The following is a 24,125-nucleotide window of genomic DNA, read 5'->3' as shown; positions in this document are numbered from 1 at the left end:
GGGGTTTCTAGGGCTTTGCCTCGCCCCTCCAAGCCTCCTTATAGCACTCTTCCTTCCGGTTGGCATTTAGCTGGGTCCCGGTCCATCTCCCTCCTAACGGCGAGCTCCTCGAGGGCAGGACACGCCTGCTGCCTTCGGGATGCCGAGTCCAGCCCCCGGCTGCTCAGAGCCGGAGGCAGGAAGGGTGACTGAGTCCTCAACTCCCGGGTCACTGTCGATACAGGAACCCGGTCTCCCCGCAGCCCCGACCCTATAATTGCTGCCGTGGCTGGATTCGGTGCAGCGCGGTCTCGGGCATGCCACCTCAGGTTGTGCACACCTGAGCAGGCGCTCGATCAACACTGTATAATGCCAACCCAGCAGTGGGACTCAGGCCGCCGCCCAGGGCCGTTTGCCGGCTTTTTCGGAAGCGTCCGCGAGCCCGGAACGCTGGGATCCAGGCAACCCGGCCTTCGGGGGCGACTAGCCATCCCTTCCGGGCCCTGGGCACCGCCCCCTTGGCCCCGGACTGGACCGAGTCGCCCCTAGCAACAACAGCTGGGCCGGCTTCCTCGGGCTGCGCTGATTGGCCGAACTCCGGGAGGCGGGGTGCCGTCACTTCCGGCATCCGGAGGCAGCAGAGGAAGCCGAGGGGCGGCCATCTTGGGTCTGTGAGGCTCTGAGGTGCCGGGAGAGGCGGCGGCGGCGGCGCTTGTTACCGGGTGGAGGCTGAGGCTGAAAGCGAGCCAGAGGGAGAAGAGTAGCCGGGCGCAGGCGCCGCCTCCGCAGCCCCCTCCATGGTCGGCGCCTGCAGCCCGCGGCGGCCTGTCTTGCGCTCCACCTCCTCCACATCCTCCTCCTCTTCAGGGGCCTCCAGCGGCGCTCTGTGGAGGCCCCGGCGTTGAAATCCGCGGCGCGACGGGCGGGAGCAGAGGAGAAGGCCAGGCGGTCCGGGCCCGCGGGGCGCCCTGAGGCGGGGGGACGCCGGCGGGCCGACCCGCAGCCTGCCGCCGCCGCCCGGGCCCCGCCACCGCCGCCCGCGGGGCTCCTCGGCGCGGCCGCCGGGGCCGGGGGAGCATGAGCCCCGGGACCCGCCGGGGGACGGCCCGGGCCCGGCCCGGAATCTAGACGGCCGTGGGGGAGGGGAGCCGCCCTCCCGAGGCGGCGCTCCAGGACCGCCGGCGCTCGACGCCGCCGTGCCGGCCCCAGGGCCGCCGTTGTTTCACTCTCGCGTTGTGCACAAGTGAGGGAAGTAAGATGTCCACTAGGACTCCGCTGCCTACGGTGAATGAACGAGACACTGAGAACGTAAGTAGCCTGGGCGTTCGCGTGGACTCCCCGGGCGGAGCACGACAGCAGCCTTTGCAGTCGGGTCCCCCAGCCCCGAGCGCTCTGAAGGTAGTGGGCAGGCCGGAGGCGCCCGGGGGGACCGTTTCTTGGAGGGGGCAGCCGTCCGGCCGCCCGTGCGGGCCGGGGACGTGCATGCGGGGTTGCGCCGGGTCTGGTTTGTGAACAGAGCCTGCGGGTCGCGGCGTTGCTATCAGTGTTTGGGGGTCTGGGGTGCCGCGCAGTGGGGGTGTGTGCCCGAGCTGTGCAGTGTTTAGTGCTTATTGCACCAAACTGTCCTGAGTTGGGCAGGCAGCTCTTGAGAGGTTGTCAGATTAAAAACATGTTCGTGGTGCTGATTAAAAGTGATTGGGTCAAGTGGACTGTCCTTTATGTCTCGTTCTTTAAAATGACAGTCACTAAAACTAAGTGCCCACTGAGGAGTCTTTGCGGCCCCTTAGACGGAACTCCGAAGCTATTCAGAAGAGAAGTTCTCTGAGAGAGCGCAAACTTCATTGAAGAGTAGCTTCGTTCTGTACGAATCTATTTTGAAGGAGTCAGTTAAGCATTTTTGAAAGGAAGACGTGTAGTAAGGCTGCCCTGCCACTCGCTGCCTAGTTGAGGGACACACGCTCTGGCTTAGCTTTCCTCCTTCCTGAAAAGAGGTTGGCTTAGATGAGCTCTTAGGTCCCTTCCAGCGCTCACATCCTATGATTCTTTAAAAGGAACCTTTGATTTTGTTCATGTAAACCTTTCAAAAAGGCCAGGAACAGCATTTTTAGGGAATGAAAACATGTAGTAGAAATTCCATTGGAGAAATATTGACTGTCCAAGTGCTTTCTTAACTCTTCTCTAGCACTAGGTTCAGAACTGTTCCAATCTAGCTGTGAGTTATCTTCTGTAAAACATGTAGAAAGTAACTTGTAAAGAAACTTCACTGCCTTTTCATTATAAATGTTACGAGGTAATTCCTGGCAAGAAAATGCCATCACTTAGGAAAAACTTCCTTGCTCTGCCTGTTTTCATGCTTTCAGTGATGGCCTGAGACATTGTGGGCTAGTGGTATCAAATACCTTCATTTTAATCTTCAAAATGCCACTTGTTTGCTGGATAGTTATTAGGTGATTTAATGTGTTTATGTAAGCCTTGGTCTAAAGCATCCTTATAGTAAATTGATGTATAGTACTTAATGCTCTTTAACGTGGTCAGTAAGTAGTACAGTGCTGTATGTGCCTTTACCTCAGATGGACTAGAAAATTACATAAAGAGTGAGTAATAGAAAATTGTAGATTAGGTGAGTCAGCCAACTCATTTTCTTATAGACCTTTTGAAGAACCTATTTCTGACCTGTCGTTTTCCTGTACTTTGACTGTCCTGTAGAGTAGAGCAAGCAAAAAAGTGAATTGCTTAGCTTTGATCATTGACTTTCATTCAGAGAAGCAAAATCTTGAACCAGAGCAGGAGCTCCATACTCCCTAAATAAACTGAAGTTGAAAACAGTCATAGCGGATTTGTAGTAATAAAGGATTTACACCACTGGGTCTTTACCTTGTTCTCTGGAGAATTTGTTGAATTAACATTGTAATCTTTTTGTGTGTCATTAGAAATTACTAACTTTATTCTTTAAAAACAACGTAGGGTATGGAGTGTGTCTTTATTCTCATGGAATGTATTTAAAATGGAATTTTTGACTGTTAAAATCAGAGGTTTGTGGCACTTCATTGCATTAATTCACCATGCCCTATTCCATTTTTAACCCTGGTATTGGCATGTTCTGGGAGTAGTTGCGTGTCTTTCACAGTGTGATGCCCTTGTGTCAGTGTTACACGTTTGGCATATACCATATTATTTACCTATCGTTACTGAACTAGGTATTAGACTTCCTGCCAGTTGTGTGGTGAGGGTACAAGAATGAATGGGAGCTCTCAGTCTGTTCAGCAACTCTTTTGTTAAGGTCAAGTTTATTGAGATAGAACATAGACTCTTGAAGTGTACAGTTTGATGAGTTTTGACATCATCACAGTCAAGATATAGAACATTTCCATTGCTCGAAAAGGTCCCTTGTGGCCCCTTTACCAGTCAATCCTCTCTCCCTTCCCTTAGCAACCACTGATCTGTTGTCTGTCCCTATAGTTTTACCTTTTCTAGAATGTTATATAATTGGAAACGAATCGTATATAATCTTGTGTCTGGCATCTTTCACTTAGCATCATACTTTTGAGATTTATTGATGATTGTGTGTGTATCAGTAGTTCATTCCTTTTTATTGCTAAGTAGTAAGTAGTTCATTGTTTGGTTGTACCATGGTTTTTTTAATCCATTCACCAGTTGATGGACCTTTTGGCTGTTATGACTATAACAGCTTTGTCTTTCTATTTTGTAAAAAGACTTTCCATTTTGCTTACCCTAGGAATCTTACTTAAATTTTAAATAATTATATATAATTGTGATAAGCATGTTGCTTGTAGATCAAGAATAATAAAAGGCAGATAATTTGCAACAGGAATATTAGCTTCATCCTAGTACACTGCTCTGTTTTTTTTTTTAATGAATATTTGATAGTGGGTGTTTTTATTTTTTTTTAATTTTATTTATTTATTTTTCCCCCAAAGCCCCAGTAGATAGTTGTATGTCATAGTTGCACATCCTTCTAGTTGCTGTATGTGGGACGCGGCCTCAGCATGGCCGGAGAAGCGGTGCATCGGTGCGCGCCGGGATCCGAACCTGGGCCGCCAGCAGCAGAGCACGCGCACTTAACTGCTAAGCCACGGGGCCGGCCCTACACTGCTCTGTTTTCATTTGTTTGATATCCAAATGTGAATATCCACCTTTAGCTGATGGGTCTGATATACTGTTCTCAAATCATTTTATGACTCAAAAGGACTAGTCAAACAATCTGACCTAATAAGGTTGCTGAGGCTCAGAGAGGTGACAGGAGCTGCTTTTGACCACTATTACAGAGCTTCTCCTAGGCCCCAGATCTCCAACTCAGTTCCCTCCGCTTTTTTGTACCAGGCTGTTTCTCAAAAGCTTATGTACTGATTATTCGACTAGGGAGATATAGTTGTGCCAATACACAGAGTATAATTAACACAATATTTTTTCAAGTTTTATTTTATAGAAAATTTCAAACAAGTAGAGAGAATTTAATAAGTATTTATCGACAGTTCTCCACCGCCTACAGTTTTGCCCCCGAGTGGACATTTGACAATGTCCAGAGACATTTTATCACAACTGAAGAGAGTTGCTACTGGCCAGGAATGCTGCTAAACATTTTACAGTACACAGGACAGCACCCCCTCCTCCCCTCAACAAAGAACTATCTGCTCCAGAATGTCAGTAGTGCCAGGGTTGAGAAACGCTGGTATATAGATAGCCCCCACGTACTCCACAGCTCAGTGGCCAGTCTTATTTCATTTGTTCTCTCCCCATCATATCATTTCATCTCTAAAGCTTTTGGAAGAGATAAAGTCTCTTTTTAAAAATGTAATCATAATCCCTTTGTTATAAATTCTTAAATATCCAGTCACTGTTTGAATTTCCTTAGTTGTCTAATTTTTTAACACTCCTCTCAAGGGTCCATATATTATAGTTAGCTAATATGTGAAATACGATGCTTTATAAAGGCAACAAAAAAGTATGCATTTTAGTTTATGTTCCATGGTTGACTTGTATAGAGCCATGGACAAATCCTGTTTATATACTGATAAAGTTAGAAATGTATTTTTCACTTAAATTTCGAAGCATATGACACTTTGTAAGCCTGGGTTATTGGTCAAAGTACCAGAGGCACCAGGGCTTTGCCATTTATTTAACAGCTTCTAGTGTGTGTGCACCATGTACTTACTTATTAGTTAATACAAACAGTCATCAGAATTTCTTGCTTTTTTTTTTGTGAGGAAGATCAGCCCTGAGCTAACATCCATGCTAATCCTCCTCTTTTTGCTGAGGAAGACCAGCTCTGAGCTAACATCTATTGCCAGTCCTCCTCCTTTTTTTCCCCAAAGCCCCAGTAGATAGTTGTATGTCATAGTTGCACATCCTTCTAGTTGCTGTATGTGGGACGCGGCCTCAGCGTGACCGGAGAAGCAGTGCATCGGTGCGCGCCCGGGATCCGAACCCAGGCCACCGGTAGCAGAGCGCGCGCACTTAACTGCTAAGCCACAGGGCCGGCCCCCATCAGAATTTCTTATCTCTGTGAAATAGATAAACTGATGGTGTATTGTCTAGCCAGCTATTGATTATATGAGACTATTATTAACTTGTTCAAGTTGGAGCGCTTACTCTGTGTATGACACTCTGCTTGGGTGCCATACAGAGTATACCTAGGAAGCATATCGCTCCTGCTTTTTAGGAGTTCCCAGTGCCTGCAGAACAAAGCACCCTGAGCTCTATGAAACCAGTTTGTAAACTCTCAAACTGAAGCAAACACCAGAATCACCAAGGGCTTGTTAAAGCGCTGATAGCTGGACCCCGCCGCTAGACCTTGATTCTGCCATTGGGGCCCTAGAGTTTGCCTTTCTAACAAGTGCCCAGGTGATATTGATGCTGCATATCCAGGGACCACACTAAGAATTGCTGCTTTAGTGTTCAGTGAAGGGTTACCAGCTAAACTATATATTCCTTTAGATTGTATTGTGACTGTAGAAGAGAGATTGCCAGTAGATTCAATAATTTTCAGGTTCCATGAGTTTATAAAATTGGTTCTTTGTAAGAAAGTGTGGTTATGGACAATAAAAATAGTTACCATTTGTTGATCACTTATACTATATATCAGGCAACAGTACTAAGTACTTTATATAACATTTCATTTAAAATATGTAGTATAATTTCATTTCATCTGCTTTTTAACTTCCAAGCACAACTGTCTATTGAAGCAGCCTCTTTGAGCCTTTAAGAAAAAGTTGATCTCTGAAGAATTAATATTTTTTATTGGGTCAGGGAAAAGATCTTATAGACTTCAATTTGAGGGTCGTTCTTGTTTTTTCCGTATGTAAATTAGGTGAAGGTGGAAATTTGCAGTTAGTAGAAAATTCGTCATTTTCATTGTTTATGTAGCACATGATTATTTACACTGTAATTACTTATAAGAGGCTTATACACAGTTTAATATAAATTAATAGTACCTGTTATCTTTAACTTCAAAGAGAATTGTTCTAGATTCTAAGATATAGACAAATTTTATCCCTGGAATTTGTCCCCAAGCTGGAAGTAAGAGTCAGGGAATGTGGCCCCTTCTGATCATCACTTGGAGGACTAAGGTGGAAATTCAGTTGTTTTACATCCTTTTTTTGTTTTGCTTTGTTTTGTTTTGCTGAGGAAGAATTGCCCTGAGTTAATATCCATTGCCAATCTTCCTCTTTTTGTTTGAGGAAGATTCACCCTGAGCTAACATCTCTGCCAGTCTTGCTCTATTTTGTATGTGGGTCACCACCACCACATGGCCTCTGACAAGTGGTGTAGGTCCATGACTGGAAACTGAATCCTGGGCCACCAAAGTGGAGCACGCCGAACTTAACCGCTAGGCCGTGGGGCCGGCCCCCTTTACATCCATTTTAGACTTTCAAATTAAACCTGAAGGAGAAAACAAATCTCTTCCCTGGGAATCTCCCAGCCTTAATGTTGTCTTACACAAGAATTTAAAGAATGTACTTGGAGTTGATCTGCAAGTAGCAATAAGGGGTTTGTGCTGACCCATATGCACCTGCCCGTACAGTAATTGGGAGGGTGGAAGTTAGCACTGGAAGAAAAGAACTTTTTTGGGGGAGTCCAACTTTTTCTTCAAGCTAGAATTCTTTAGCACTGCGCTCTAGTTTAGCCACCTGAGCTGCTCAGCCATGGTTAGTCTTATAGTAATGTTATGTAGACTGGATGAGGCATTGTTTCTGTGGGTTACATGGGATCTTGGTGTTCAGAGTTGAAGCTTGAACCAAGGAGAAGGTGTTTTGTTTGTATTTCTTGCTAATAGTTAGGCACTTTCATTTGGGTGGAGGTTAAATATTGTGGGGTTTGTGTTATGGACATTTTACATGAAAATCTGTATTGGTAGAATTTAATATGAAAGTTGACTAAGCTGAACCCAGAGATTTTTATTCCAGAATTTTATATAATCTCATTCTTTATGCAGTCAGTATCTTTATGACTTCATTGAGTACAGTAGCAGATTCTAGGATGAGAATCCTGGAGAGGAGTAGATCTAGAACCGTTTCCTAACTCAGCCTTCTGCCCTTAGACTTATTCTTTATCCAGAAGAATAATTTAAACTGGCACAAGCAGCTTTTGCTGTTGAAGGTGTTTGAAGTGTTTTTGATAGCATTTTGTTCACATACTGTCTCCTCTTTCCTTGTCTTCCCATAGGCATGTATTAGCTTTACTAGTGGAATAGATAAAGGAGCTTATGTTTTCTCTTAAAAGAAGGTTGCCATCTAGACGTTAAAGATAGTCAAGGATAAAGAACCTTCCACATACCATGGTAATGTATTCCAATTTCTTTTTCCCTTTCTGTTAATTTAGTTCAGGTTTTTAACATTTATTTCCTGCTTATTGTATTGTTCTACTGCTTATTGTTCTACTTATTATTGCTGTGGAGCAACCTACTCCACAACTTAGTACTGTAAAACAACAACCGTTTTATTGTGCTCACAGATAGTGTGTGAGGAATTCAGACAGGAATGGCTTATCTCTGCTCTACTATGTCTGGGACTTCAATTTGGGAGATTTTGAAAGGCTAGGGGGATTTGAAAGCTGGGCTGGAAGATGCACATCCTAGACTGTTTCTTCACTCACATATCTGGCCCCTTGGCAGGTATGGTAAGAAGTCTGGGCTCAGCTGGGACTCAGCCAGAGTGGCTACACAGGCCTCTCCAGCATGGAGGCCTCAGTGTGATCAGACTTATTCCAAGGTGGCTCGCTGTTTCAGCAAAGACAGAAGCTGACTGCCTTTTATGACCCAGCCTCAGAAGTCACGTAGTATCACTTCTGCCATTTTCTCTTGGTTAAAGCAGTCACAAGCATCCAGATTCAAGCAGAAGGGACATGGACCTTACCTTGTAATGGGAGATATGTCAAGGACTTTGGGTCATGTTTTCAAACCACTATAATAGTAACTCTTTGGGTTTATAATCTGACGTAGTATTTTATTGTGTGACCTTGGACAAGTTATTTAACTTCTTTGTGCCCCAGTTACTTGATCTATAAAATGAGATTGGTACCAGTAATGACCTCATAGGGCTGTTAAAAGGATAAGGCCTTCTATGCTCTGGCCTCCCTTACCTCTTTGTCCTCATCTCCTACCTCTCCTCACTGACTACGCTCATAGACCTAGGTGTCTTCTTGCTGTTCTTTGAACACACCAGGGCCCTGGCATTGGCTTTTGTCTTTGAACACTCTTCTTCCAGGTAGTCACATGGCTCTCTCACCTCTTCTTTTCAAACATCACCTCAGTGAGGCTTACTCTGACCACCTGTGGCCCTCCCTATCTCCCTAACCCTGATCTAGTTTTTCTTTTTTCTGTTGCTTTTATTGCCTTCTAACATACTGTATAATTTACATATTTCTTATGTCTATTGTGTTTTGTCAGTTTGCTTTGGTATAATGAAAGCTTCATGAGAACAGGAATATTTGTTTTGTTTACTGACCAGATACCTAGAACATGCTGGTCATTTATTACAGGTGACCAATAAATAAATATTGGTTGAATAAGTGATTAAATGAGACAATATGGGGGCCGGCCCCGTGGCATAGTGGCTAAGTGCGCACGCTCCGCTGCTGGCGGCCCGGGTTCGGGTCCCGGACGCGCACCAACGCACCGCTTGTCAGGCCATGCTGTGACGGTGTCCCATAAAAGGTAGAGGACGATAGGCACGGATGTTAGCCCAGGACAAGTCTTGCTCAGCAAAAAGAGGAGCATTGGCATGGATGTTAGCTCAGAGCTGATCTTCCTCACAAAAATAAATAAATGAATGAATGAATGAATGAATGAATGAGACAATATGGATAAAGCATTTAGAACGGTGCCTGACAGATAATAAGTAATAGATAAATGTTAGCCATCATTAATGTTAATGGTCTGTTTACTGGTCCTCTCATCTCTATCCCCATGTCCTCAGCCTCTCCCCTCTGTAGTTCATTCCAATGAGGTTGCCTTCTTTCTCCTTTTTTAAAACCTCAGGCAGTTTTATTAAAGGGAGGCTTGATGGAGAAAGTCTGGGCTTGGAAGTGAGAGATAAAGATGGGAGCTTAAGACTGTGGTTGAGGGAGAGATTCTGAAGACACTTCTGAGATAGAGTGGACAAGATGTGCAGCAACAAAAAGAAACAACAACAAAACATAAAAGGAGAAATTGGGATTTGGAGTTAACACACTTGGCATTTGAAACTCGTCTTCAAATATAAGTAACTTAACCGTGGGCAAGTTAATTCACTTGTCTGTGCCTCATCTTTTTAAAATTAAATTAAATTTTTTTTAAATTAAAAAATTTTTTAATTGAGATATGATTGACATAACATTATATTAGTTTCAGATGTACAACATGATATGATATTTGTATATATTGTAAATGATCACCACAATAAGTCTAGTTAATAGTTAACATCCGTCAATACATATAGTTACAAATTTTTTTTCTTGTGATGAGAATTTTAAGAGCTACTCTCCTAGCAACTTTCAAATATACAATACAGCATTAATAACTATAGTCACCATGCTGTTCATTATATCTTTTTTATTTATCAAAAGGGAATAACACTATCTACTCAGCATTGTTGTGATTAAAGAAACTAATACCTATAAAGTACTTGGCTCAGTTTATTCCACATGATGGGGGTTCTGTAAATGTTAATTCCCTCTTAAGATAGCTTTTGCAGAGCCAGCCCTGATGGCCTAGTGGTTCAAGTTCAGAGACTGTGTGCTCTGCTTTGGTGGCCCAGGTTTGGTTCCTGGGCACGGAACCGCACCACCCATCTGTCAGTAGCCATGCTGTGGCAGCAGCTCACGTAGAAGAACTAGAAGGACTTACAACTAGAATATACAACTATGTACTGGAGCTTTGGGGAGGGAAAAAAAAGAGAGAGGAAGATTGCAACAGATGTTAGCTCAGGGAGAATCTTTCCCAACAACAATAAAAAGATAGATGTTTGCAATGTTATTCTAAAAAACTGGATAATCTAAAGTCTTTGGTTTAGTATTCAAAGTTTTTGACCCACCTTCCTAGCTTTGTTATTTCTAACTGCTCACCTATATGAGCTTAAAACTCTAGCCAGATAGTTCTCCTTGGCTATTTGTTCATCCAGCAGTTTCACACCTGCTGGTTGCCAGGTCCTGTGTACTGAGGATACAGAGATGAAACGGTTCTTGTCCACAAGGAGTTCATAGTCAAGTACAGTCATATGTCGCTTAACGATAGGGATACATTCTGAGAAATGTGTCATTAGGCAATTTTTTCCTTGTGCGAACATCATAGAGTGCACTTACATGAACCTAGATGGTATAGCCTACTATACACCTAGGTTGTATGGTACTAATCTTATGGAACCACTGTCATATATGTGGTTCGTCATTGAACAAAACGTTGTTATGTGGCCCATGACTGTACTTTAGTGTAGAAATTACTAAGTTAAGAGTTGGGGGCCGGCCGCATGGCTTAGCGGTTAAGTGTGTGCGCTCCACTGCTGGCGGCCCAGGTTCGGATCCCGGGTTCCACCGACGCACCGCTTCTCCGGCCATGCTGAGACTGCGTCCCACATAGAGCAACCAGAAGAATGTGCAGCTATGACATACAACTATCTACTGGGGCTTTGGGGGAAAAAGATAAATAAATAAAAAATTATAAAAAAAAAAAAGTTGGGGTTGAAGGGGGAGCAAGGCAGAAGGGACAAGCCTAGTCAAGAGCATAAAGATAAGAAATTGCCAGCAATCATGATGTCAAGGAACTAAAGCCATTTTTTTTCAGTGTTGACACATGAACTGAGAGGGTTATAAGAGATGAAGCTGGCTAGAATTGCAGGTTAAGGGGGGTCTTTCCCCTGTCCCTCAAGCTTTCTTAGCTTTCCTTGTGCTAGTGCCTGGCTTGGAATGGCTTTCATCTCCCATTAGAACTCTACTACTTATCCTTCAAAAACTCCATCCCTGCACCTCTAGGACACTTTATTTTCTTCATCTCACCCAAATGTGATCATATCCTCTGAGTGCTTAGAGCTGCCTTATCCAGCAGAGTAGCTACTAGCCATGTGTGGCTACTGAGCACTTGAAATGTAGCTAGACTGAATTAAGATGTTCTGTAAGTATGAAATATATACCAGATATCAAAGACAGTATGAAAAAAAGAATGTAAAGTCTTAATCTTTTTATATTATGTATTGAAATATTTGGGAATATATTGGGTTAAATAAAATATTATTAAAATTAATTTAACCTGTTTCTTTTTATGTTTTTTAAATGTTGCTACTAGAAAATTGAAAATTACATATGTAGCTTACATTATATCTCTTGGACAGCACTTAGAGTATTTACTCTCTGATGTTCTCATGGGACAGAGATTGCCCCTTGTTTCAGTTATTGTTCCCCATGGTAGCTTCCCAGTGAGACCATGAAGGCCTTAAAGGTTTGGCACCATACTTTTCTGTTTCTTTTATCCCCTTGTAGTGCCTGGCACTTAATAGGTGCTTGGCATATAGTTAACTGGTCAAAAGCTACTGAGTCAAAGTTTTCTTTAGCCATATTTATTTGTGCTTTGCAGTTCTGCGGATTAGACAAGTAGATTATTTTTCAGTGTATTTCAGTCTTATGATGGTTCACCTGCTATACCAATAATAAGGATTTTATTAAAAGTGAAACCGATTTGATTGAATTTATGGACGTGAACTGTAATAGTTACCTTTTCCTATTCATATTCTTAGAAACGTTTTTATAAACTCAGCTGCAAAAAGTCACGTTATCTTTGGTCAGTGTGAGGCCATTCTCTTGTTTTATTTATTCCTGTTAATCCCCATATGTCATTTCCCTTATTCCCCCCAAGAGGTTACCATTTTAACGTGTTTAGTATGTTGTTGTGTGTATATATATATTCTTACAAAGTATATGTTTGGTACTTAATGTAAATATTGCGTATGCCTCATCTGTGCATCTAATCTGTATAGCACTCTGTGGTATGCATCTACCACATTTTACCTATCTGCTTACAGGGGGTAGACATTTAGGTTGCCTCCAACTCTCTGCCACCACAAAAAAATATTACAGTGAATATCTTCATGCGTGTTCTCTTATGGAAATTGTGTAAGAATTTCTTGGGGATGTGTAGCTACGAGTGGGCTTGCTGGGTCACAGGAAATACCAGATAGTGCCAGGTTGCTCTTCTGGATAGCTGCATTAGCCCCACACTCCTGCCAGTAGCGCACAGGGGTTTTTGTATCCCTGGTTCCTGCCAACATTTAGCATTATCCAACTTTCTAATTTTTTGCCAGCCTAATAGGTGTAATGTGATACCTCATTGTTAACTTGTATTTCTCTATGATTTTTAGTATCTCTATATAGTCCATGGCCTTTGAGGCATTCTGTAAATTGCTGGGTTTTTTTTTTTTGTGAGGAAGATCAGCCTTGAGCTAACATCCATGCCAGTCCTCCTCTTTTTGCTAAGGAAGACCGGCCCTGGGCTAACATCTGTGCCCATCTTCCTCCACTTTATATGGGACGCCGCCACAGCATGGCCTGACAAGTGGTGCGTCGGTGCACGCCTGGGATTGGAACCCGGACTGCCAGCAGCGGAGCGTGCACACTTAGCCGCTACGCCACAGGGCCGGCCCCGGTAAATTGCTGTTTTTCCTCTGTCCATTTTTCTGTTGGGTTGTTGTGTTTTTCTTGTTGATTCTTAGCTGTTCCTTGATTTTCGAGATATTAATCTAATACAGGTTTTAGACATTGCACATATCTTCTGTCATCTTTCTGTAATGCCTTTCATTGAACAGAAATCCTTAATTTTGGTATAACCAACATAAACTTTTGCCTTATGTTTGTGCTTTTGAAGTTGTACTTAAATAGCTGGGTTACAAGGATATTCTCTTACATGTCATATGTTAACCTTTTATCATTTTGCCTTTCACATGTAGATTTTTAATCCCTCTAGACATAGCCTGCCTTTTTTTTTTTTTTTATAATTTTATTTATTTATTTTTTTCCCCCAAAGCCCCAGTAGATAGTTGTATGTCATAGTTGCACATCCTTCTAGTTGCTGTATGTGGGACTCGGCCTCAGCGTGGCCAGAGAAGCGGTGCGTTGGCGCACGCCCGGGATCTGAACCCCGGGCCACCAGCAGCGGAGTGCTCGCACTTAACCGCTAAGCCATGGGGCCGGCCCATAGACATAGCCTGTCTTTGCATATGGTTTTAGGTAGGGATCCAGTTTTATTTTTATCCATAGGCTGATATAGTGAACTGGTTTTCCCACTGCATCGTACTCAACAGTCCTTCCTTTCCCCACTGGTTTATAGGGTGCTTTCACTGTATTTTATGTTCCTGTATATTCATGTCTTTTAGCTTTGTATTCTGTTTCATTGGTCTGTTTTTCTGTTCTGCCAAAACCCCACAGGTTTTCTCTTCTTTTTAATTACTAGGGCTGTGTGGTATATCTTGATCTATGAATCTATGTATCGAACTTTTTATTTTGAAATAATTTTAGACTTAAATAAAAATTGCAAAAGTTTTTCTCCAGGGTTCTTTTTCTGTTCTAAGATCCAATCAAAGATCTCACCATTTACGTTTGGATGTTTTCTCACAGTTAGATTAAGCTTATATGTTTTTGGCGGGAATGCCACAGAAAAGATGTTGTGTCCCTCTCAGTGCATGCTATTAGAAGGGTACATGATAGAGATATGTCTTATTATTGGTTGTGTTAACCTTGATCACTTTTTGTTTCTGAGCTTTTTTGTTTTTTAAACTCTTCTTTTTCAAGGCTGACCTGGCAACTATTCGTCTATGTAAACTTCAGAGTAAGTTTAAAATTACTCAAAAACTACTGGCTGGAAATTTTAATTGAGATTAGATTGAACTTGTAGATTAATTTGGGTAGAATTTATAATATCATCTATCCAAGAGCATGGAATTTCCATTGATTCAGAGTATCTTATATTAAAAATTTAGAGCTTTCTCCAGAGAGCTCTTATATTTTTTAATTAATTTCTACCTACTTGATAGTTTTTGTTGCTATTATGAATGGTTATTTTTAATTAAATTTTGTGATAGGTCACTACTGGTGTAGAGAAATGTTATAGGTTGGTCTTGTATCTTGCCAGACTCGCTGATGAGTTCCAGTGGTATTTCTGATTCTTTTGGTTTGTATGTGTATCATATCATCTACAAATAATGACCTTTTTATCTCTCTCTCTCTTTTTTTTTTTTTTGTGAGGGAGATTAGCCCTGAGCTAACATCCATGCCAATCGTCTTCTCTTTGCTGAGGAAGACTGGCCCTGAGCTAACATCCGTGCCGATCTTCCTCCACTTTATGTGGGACTCCACCACAGCATGGCCTGACAAACATGCATTGTTGTGTGCTCCTCGGATCCAAACCCGGGCCACCAGCAGCGGAGCACGCACACTTAACCACTACACCATGGGGCCGGCCCCCTTTTTATCTCTTTCTTTCCAATTCTCATATCTTTTAACTTTTTCTTAAAGTATTGTCCATGACGTCTAGTATTATATTAAATAATGGTAGTGATAATAGGCAGCCTTATACAAAATACTGGGGGACAGCCCTTTATTGTTGCAATTTAGCTTTGTAGATTTTTTTACGTTTGAAAAACCTGCCCACATGTTAAGGAGGTGGCTTGTTATTTTAAGGATTAGAAAGGATGTGTGGGCATGTCTTGTGTTTTACAGAAGGGACCTAGCTCTATTCAGGAAGGGTTGAAACATAGTGTAAAGTTATAAACTTTTAAGCCTGATTTCTTAAGTAGCTTCTAAAATTTCAGGTTGTTGCTTTACAAGGGCAAACCTGGTACCCTATTTATTATGTTAAAAAAAATTTTTTTTTTCTATTTCTTTTTTGGTATATGTGTGTCTAAAGTATATTCTCATTTGTGTCTTCTGGTTATATGATTTATATTCTGTGGCTCTTATATATGGACAGATTTTTTAAGAAGAACTACTACGTAATACATAAAATGGAGTGCATTCCCCATTCATTTTTCTTATTGTTTCTTACATTAGTATTGATATGGCCTCTGTAACAGTTAATAGTGCTTTGGCTGAAAGTAATAAAACCTAACATGATGGCTTGACTAAATAGGGGTTTGTTTTTCTCACGAAAGAAATCTAGGCAGCTTCTAGCTTTGGTTCAGCAGTTCAATAATATTGGAGCTTGTGGTTTTTAAAAATATTTTTGTCTTTTCTCTCATGTTTGAGACCTATGGCTTGTAGGATATCTCATATAGCTCTAGCTATTATGGTTGCATTCAAGGCAGGATAAAGGAGAAAGGGGCTGTACTAGTGTATCTGTCCCCCTTTATGAGAAATAGAAGGTTTTCCCAGAACCCCCCAGTAGATTTTCACTAATGAGAACTGGCCAGAACTAATCCATATGCTACCTCTTGCTGCAGGGAAGTTTGGGAAAACAGGAGTTTAGCTGGCCATGTCACTTCCCCAAACATACATCCAGCTTCTCTTGGAAATAAAGAAGGGAGGAATGGATATTAAGTTGATAACTACAGTGTTTACTCCATTCCCTAATAATATTACCTAGCAACTTAAATGTTTTGCATTAAAGAGAAGTTTTAGTTTGATAATGAATGCTTTATGAATTTGTTAATAATCTTTCTTTGGCTTGATTCTGCATTATTTTCAGTAGCAGTGTACATATTCTAGTTTTCATGGTGGTATCAGCTGAATTCCATGGGAGGGAGAAGGATCAGGACTCCTTTAATATTTAAGAATTAAATTCAACAACTTGGAGTACTTGCTAAGTGCTTACAGCTGCCACAAGATGTCATAAAATGGCTACCGAAGAATTATGTAACTTTTTTTTTATTGTCCTCATGTTGTTTATTGACTCCTTAGGGAAAACAAAATTCCATGCATGAAATAATTGGCTAACAATACAAGAATTAAAAATTATTTGTTAAAATGTTTAGTATTGACATTGAGTGCTATGATATAGGAATAGGAAACTTTTTCTTTTTTAGGGCCAATGATGAATGCATGGGAAAAATTAAATGAAGGCCAAGTAGAAGCTGAAGTCAATTTAATTTCCTTTTGTTTTGAGAGAATTTTTTTAAGTTAAACATATCAGATTTTTATTTTATTTATTTATTTATTTATTTATCTTTGAGGAAGATCAACCCTGAGCTAACATCCATGCCAATCCTCCTCTTTTTGCTGAGGAAGACCAGCCCTGAGCTAACATCTATCGCCAATCCGCCTCCTTTTTTTTCCCCCCCTTTTTCTCCCCAAAGCCCTGGTAGATAGTTGTATGTCATAGCTGCACATCCTGCTAGTTGCTGTACGTGGGACGCCGCCTTAGCATGGCCAGACAAGCAGTGCATCAGTGCGCGCCCGGGATCCGAACCCGGGCCGCCAGTAGCGGAGCGCATGCACTTAACCACTAAGCCACGAGGCCAGCCCCACACATCAGATTTTTAAATTTAGGCACTTTATGTAAGGAAACATCAAACTTAAGTATGCTAAGTTTAACCCTATTGGAATTTAACAAACATCAGATATTTCAATCTGCTGTATGAGTTTATAATATAATGGGGAAAATACAAGTTTCTTTCTGCTTTGTGTTATGATTGTTTGCATAAGTGTGTAGTCGGTTAGGTTGTGTTATGCTGTGGTAGTACAAATGACCAGAATCTTAGTGGTTTAACACAGTAAAAAATCCTTGTTCACACAAATTTTGCCTGAGGGCTCACTGGCTCTATGATGACTGATCTACATGTCCAGGCCAATTTGGTCCTGTGGCCCTCCATCTTTGGACAATGCTCAGGGTTCAGGAAGAGCAGAAGACAGGGCTGGAGTCAAGCACTGGCGATTAAATGCTTTAGCATGGGAATGACATGTCACTTTCACTTGCAACTCATTGGCCAAACTTAGGCACATGGCTATGCCTAACCTCAAGTGAAGCAAGTGAGTTTCTCTGCAGTCAGATTAATCCTCCACTAACTCAGAAGCAAAAGAGCATGTATGAGGGATAGTAATATTGTCTACAACAAAGTGGCATAATAAAGATAGATACATGCAAAGTATCTCTGGAGCCCAAAGGAAAAGAAATTCTGATGGGAAACAGGGAGAGTCATGGAAGAGTTCATAAAGATGGTGACAAACGATCCAAACATAAGGGAAGGAGTAGGGTTTTCTTAGGTTTGAAGAGAAGAAGGAGTGCTCAAACTGAGGGAACAGGATCATGCTAGAGAATAGTGGGGAGGAGGAAAGGATTAGATCTGAGAGGGCCTTGAATTCATTTAACATTCATTCAAAAACAATGTGTTGCACCGCTCCTATGTACCAGACACTTGTTCCAAGTTTTGAGAATTTCTGATAATGAACAAAACAGATAAAAACACCCTCATCCTCTTGAAGGTTACATGCTAGTGGATGTAGTACTAAAGAGTTAGTCTTTTATTATAGGTACATTGGGGAGTAAGCAAAGGTATAAACGTGGCATACCTATGAATCTTAAGATTCTTCTACTATTTTTATTTTATATGCAGTAGAAGACAGTTGATTTGCACAAAAGTGAATATTTTGTCTATTTGTGCCTCACTCTAGAAAACCTAATTCATGAAAAACTGAATTTATAAAACATGTAAAATAGAAAATGTATGTTTACATTCCAAAAGCTCTTTTAACCAAAATTTTGGATACTAATATAATTTTAATTACTAGATTTTCATTGCAGAAATAGTAAAACCACTTGACACATACCTCATGGGGACGGGGGCTTTGTTTTATGCACTGCTCTTTTTCCAACACCCAAAACAGTGTCTAGTGGGTATTTATATAAAATCTATTATGTATTATCACTTGGTAAATATTTGAATGAATGAATAGAAGAAATTCAGAAGATAGAAAAGAGAAATTTCCCGTAATTTAACCATCTGAACACTATAATGGTTAGTATTTTGATATCTTTTATTTAGTCGTTCTAATATTTATGAGTACCTATTATGGGCTGACTACTGTTTTAAGATCTAAAGAATAATAAATTACTGTCCCTGTTTTCATGAAACTTAAATCTAGTTTGGAAATAGATATATAACAAATATGGTCACCAGAATTCTTTTAAAACCGTACTCCAGCTGAGCTACAAAATTTGCATTACAACAGCACATCTTGTGTACAACGAAGTGTACCTGTTTTTTGTAAAGCCTTAGCGTCGTAACTTAGTTGTTGTTTTAGTCTTTTCTTCAGTCAACAAGTCCTCATTTATAAATAGGCTGTTTTTCCAAAGTTCTCATTTGGAAATTAGAATCCTTTTGTTATAGGAACAATGTTACAAGTTGCTTAGATTTGTAACTAGTCGTGTTTTACCTAAAATATACGTTTACAGTAAAAACATAGAAATTGTTGTTTGCAGTGCAGTATTACGTGATAACTGAATAAAGCAGAAGAGAACTTATCCAAAAATCTTGTACATGAAGGAGAAATAGAGTAATATGAAAAAGTAGATGGAGATTAACATGGAAATTCTGAAAAGGGCAGGGCTTCAGAGGTTGCTTGATGGCACAAATTCTTAAGCTTTCATTTTAAAATACTTGTTTTTCTTTCTTCTTGATATGAGTGCATTACAAAGTAGTTTCTTATGTTTATCAGCTGGAATCAGGCTTGTGTGGACCTATAGGTAGAGAGAGAGCATGGGAAAGAAGGGACATTTTCCTGGACAAAACGTGAGAAAAGAGAAAAGAATGAAAGAGGTTGAAAGTGTCTGAGTGCTGTGAGAGTGAGAAGCCTTCCTGGAGCAGGAGTTCGCAGCCATGAGAGGTAGGCAGTGGGGCACAGTGTCCTTTGAGCATGTGCGGGGAAAGAGGAAGCACTAGGCAACTGGGTGCTTGTACATACAGAATGGTGCACATCAGGAGTTTGTAACTCGTACCTTTGTATTTAGTATGGTTAGAGGCGTATATGATTTTGTTTTACCTTTATGGAGCATATTGAGTACTTTATTCATCTATTCAACAAATACTTATCAAGGGCCACACAGTCTGGCTGTTTCTTTAAACACATTGTTTTGAATTACTATTAGCAGTGTAGTGTAGAAAGAAACTGGGAATCCACATCCTCTTTGGATTTCTCACTAGTGATGTGGCTGTGAATAAAGCACACGAGTTTCCTCCTTTGGTGAATGGTGATATCAGCTCTTCTGCCTGCTTCACGGGGTGTGGTAAGGATCCGACATGCCAGTGCATTTAATAGCGTATGGAAAAGTGAAATTCTTTTTGACTGTAAGGCAGTCCTGTTACTCCTATTTTATGTTACAGCCACGTATAGAAAAGAGCTCATTTCTTTCTGAACACCCAGGTGAATGTCAACACTTGATATTTTTCTTCTAAGTACTCTCTTGTTTTCCTTATAAATTTATATCATGTGGGCAGATTCCTTTAAAGTACTAGATGCATTAGGATCAAAATTAAAATTAAAGCAGTAATGTTTTGTTTCTTCAACTACAGGCTCTTACAACTTGGCAAGTACTATGTGTTCCCTCATTTCCTTATCTTTGTTGTATGTTATATTGTAGCACACGTCACATGGAGATGGGCGGCAAGAAGTTACCTCTCGCACTGGGCGCTCTGGAGCTCGGTGTAGGAACTCTATAGCTTCCTGTGCAGATGAACAACCTCACATCGGAAACTACAGACTGTTGAAAACAATCGGCAAGGGGAATTTTGCAAAAGTGAAATTGGCAAGACACATCCTTACAGGCAGAGAGGTAAAATACAAATTATGCTTAGTTTCTGTTATGACACTTGCTCTGTTTAGTTCCACGTAAGAGAGAAGAAGAGAATATATATATTTGAGCTTCTAAGTTAATTAACCTTTTTTTTTTTTTTTTTTTAAGAACAAGAAACTTATATGTTAATTATCTGGGAGTTCTTTTGCTTTCCCATTTCTTTAGTTATAAATATTATATTGAGTGCTTGAATAATCTTTTGCCTCACAAAATGGATAGTGTTCTTTTTCAGTAGTGAACATCTGCCACCACAGTAAAAATTGTTTTGAACTTCATGTATAAGCTCTTGGTACTTACAAATCAATAGTGTTGTCTGTTTTTATAGATTTATCCTCAGGAAATGTCTTCATCTCCCCAAATACTTTTCTCATAGCTTGTGTTTGATAGATTATTGTGCAGGAAGGCACATGCTTTCCTAACTTTTGTGATATTGGCTTTCTGTTCAGCCACATTCCGTATTTATCAAAAATACTGCCATTAACACTACTGAATTAACTCCTTCGCATTCTGCTTGTGCAGTACAGAACTTCTTTAGCTTCTTTGACATAGTTTCTTGCATTTAGGTCTTTGTACCTGTTGTTCCTCTGCCTGAAATACACTTCACCTTTGTATAGGGATCACGTCTTCTGGGAGGTAATCATTGTCATATATCAGTTTCTGTATAGACTGCATCACACTCACCGCCAATAGTCTAGTTTTCATCTGTCACCATATATATGTGCCCTTCTACCCCTCTCGCCCACCCTCCCCACCCTCTTCCCCTCTAGTAACCACTGTTCTGTTCTCTTTATCCATGTGTTTGTTTATCTTCCACATATGAGTGAAGTCATACGGTGTTTGTCTTTCTCTGTCTGGCTTATTTCACTTAATGTAATACCCTCAAGGTCCATCCATGTTGTTGCAAATGGGACAATTTTGTCTTTTTATATGGCTGAGTAGTATTCCATTGTGTATATGTATGTGTGTGTGTGTGTGTGTATATATATATATATCTCCATAGATGTGTGGTTTTATTTCTGGGCTTTCAGTTCTGTTCCATTGATCTGTGTGTCTGTTTCTGTGCCAGTACCATGCTATTTTGATTACTATAGCTTTGTAGTATATTTTGAAGTCAGGGGTTGTGATGCTTCCAGCTTTGTTCTTTTTTCTCAGGATTGCTTTGGCTATTCGGAGGTCCTTTGTTGTTCCATATAAATTTTAGGATTCTTTGTTCTATTTCTGTGTAGAATGTCATTGGGATTCTGATTGGGATTGCATTGAATCTGTAGATTGCTTTAGGTAGTGTGGACATTTTAACCATGTTTATTCTTCCAATCCCTGAGCATGGAATATCTTTCCATTTTTTTATATCTTCTTTGATTTCTTTCAATGTCTTATAGTTTTCAGTGTATAGGTCTTTCACCTTCTTGGTTAAATTTATTCCTAGATATTTTATTCTTTCTGTTGTGATTGTAAGTGGGATTGTATCTTGACTTTTCTTGCTGCTAGTTTGTTATTAGTGTATAGAAATGTAACTGATTTTTGTAAGTTGATTTTGTACCCTGTAACTTTGCTGTATTTGTTGATTGTTTCTATTAGCTTTCTGGTGGATTCTTTAGGGTTTTCTATATATAGAACCATGTTGTCCACAAACAGTGAGAGTTTCACTTCTTCCTTTCCTATTGGGATACCTTTTATTTCTTTTTCTTGCCTAATTGCTCTGGCTAAAACCTCCAGTACTATGTTGAATAGGAGTGGCGAGAATGGGCACCATTGTCTTGTTCCTGTTCTCAGAGGGATGGCTTTCAGTTTTTCATTGTTAAGTATGATGTTGGCTGTGGGTTTGTCATATGTGACCTTTATTGTGTTAAAGTCCTTTCATTCTTTTTTTTTTTTTTAAAGATTTTATTTATTCATTTTTTCCCCCCAAAGCCCCAGTAGATAGCCGTATGCCATAGGTTCACATCCCTCTAGTTGCTGCACGTGGGACTCGGCCTCGCGTTGGACGGAGAAGCGGTGCCCCGGGGCGCGCCCGGGACCCAAACCCGGGCCGCCAGCATCAGAGCCCGCACACTTAACTGCTAAGCCACGGAGCCAGCCCTAAAGTCCTTTCATTCTATACCCATTTTATTGAAAGTTTTTATCATAAATGAGTTGGAGTCTTGTCAAATGATTTGTCTACATCTGTTGAGATGATCATGTGATTTTTATTCCTCATTTGTTTAATGTGGTATATCACATTGATTTTTTTTTTTTTTTAAAGATTTTATTTATTTTATTTTTTGCCCCCAAAGCCCCAGCAGATAGTTGTATGTCATAGCTGCACACCCTTCTAGTTGCTGTATGTGGGACTCGGCCCCAGGATGGACAGAGAAGTGGTGCCTCGATGCGCACCCGGGATCCGAACCCAGGCCGCCAGCATCGCAGCGCGCGCACTCAACCACCAAGCCACAGGGCCGGCCCCTATCACATTGATTGATATGCAGATGTTGAACCATCCCTGTGTCCGTGGTGTAAATCCCACTTGATCATGGTGTATGATCCTTTTAATGTATTGCTGTATTCGGTTTGCTAATATTTTGTTGAGGATTTTTGCATCTGTGTTCATCAGCAGTATTGACCTGTAATTTTCTTTCTTTGTGTTATCCTCAGATTTTGGTATCAGGGTAATGTTGGCCTCATGGAATGAATTAGGAAGTATTCCGTCTTCTTCAATTTTTTGGAATAGTTTGAGAAGGATAGGTATTAAATCTTCTTTGGATGTTTGGTAGAATTCTCCAGAGAAGCCATCTGGTCCTGGACTTTTGGTTTTTGGGAGGTTTTTGATTACTGTTTCAATCTCTTTACTTGTGATTGATCTATTCAGATTTGCTATTTCTTCTTGATTGAGTTTTGCAAGGTTGTATGAGGCTAAGAATTTATCCATTTCTTCTAGGTTGTCCAATTTGTTGGCATATAGTTTTTCATAGTATTTTCTTATAATCCTTTGTATTTCTGTGGTATCATTGTAATTTCTCCTCTTTCATTTCTAATTTTTATTTGAACCTTCTCTCTTTCTTTCTTAGTGAGGCTAGCTAAAGATTTGTCAGTTCTGTTTTTTTTTTTTTTTTTTTTAAAGATTTTATTTATTTATTTTTTCCCCCCAAAGCCCCAGTAGATAGTTGTATGTCATAGCTGCACATCCTTCTAGTTGCTGTATGTGGGACTCGGCCTCAGGATGGACGGAGAAGTGGTGCCTCGGTGTGTGCCCGGGATCCAAACCCGGGCCACCAGCATCGGAGCGCGTGCACTTAACCACCAAGCCACGGGGCCGGCCCTGTCAGTTCTGTTTATCTTCTCAAAGAACCAGCTCTTTGTTTCATTGATCCTTTCTACTGTGTTTTTTTGTTTGTTTCAATTTCATTTATTTCTGCTCTAATTTTTATTATTTTCCTCCTTGTGCTGACTTTGGACTTTTTCTAGTTCTGTTAGGTGGAGTTTAAGATTACTTATTTGAGTATTTTCTTGTTTGTTGAGGTAGGCCTGTATTGCTATAAATTTCCCTCTTAGAACTGCTTTTGCTGCATCCCATAAGAGTTGGTATGTTGTGTTTTCATTTTTGTTTGTCTCCAGGTATTTTTTGATTTCTCCTTGGATTTCTTCATTAATCTATTGGTTGTTCTGTAGCATGTTTTTTAGTCTTCACATATTTGTGACTTTCCTAGCTTTTTTCTTGGAGTTGATTTCTAGTTTCATAGCTCTGTGGTTGGAAAAGATGCTTGATATGATTTCAATCTTAAATTTATTGAGGCTTGCCTTGTTTCCCAGCATATGGTTTATCTTTGAGAGTGTTCCATGTGCACTTGAGAAGAATGTATATTTTCTTGTTTTCGGATGGAATGTTCTATATATATCTGTTAAATCCGTC

At 40.7% G+C, this 24,125-nt stretch overlaps 1 protein-coding gene across 14 annotated transcripts in view; it reads left to right on the top strand.

The window, feature by feature from the left end:
• Positions 1 to 631: 631 nt before the first annotated feature.
• MARK3 (microtubule affinity regulating kinase 3) overlaps positions 632 to 24,125 on the top strand; it is a 104,440-nt gene continuing 80,946 nt past the window's right edge. For 8 of the 14 annotated variants that reach the window (XM_014790567.2, XM_014790564.2, XM_004434283.3 and 5 more), the window contains exons 1-2: positions 633 to 1,287; positions 20,027 to 20,218. In XM_014790567.2, coding sequence (XP_014646053.1) covers positions 1,237 to 1,287; positions 20,027 to 20,218 — 243 coding nt within the window. In that variant the 5' untranslated portion in view covers positions 633 to 1,236. Of the gene's footprint in view, positions 1,288 to 7,662; positions 7,778 to 20,026; positions 20,219 to 24,125 lie in introns of all 14 variants that reach the window. The other 6 variants (XM_087447890.1, XM_087447887.1, XM_087447882.1 and 3 more) reach the window with 3 other exon arrangements.

Source organism: Ceratotherium simum, chromosome 24 (assembly GCF_057802395.1).
Source record: "Ceratotherium simum simum isolate JZ-2026a chromosome 24, ASM5780239v1, whole genome shotgun sequence".
Lineage (NCBI taxonomy): Eukaryota > Metazoa > Chordata > Mammalia > Perissodactyla > Rhinocerotidae > Ceratotherium > Ceratotherium simum.
This window is presented reverse-complemented; position numbering and strand designations above follow the sequence as displayed.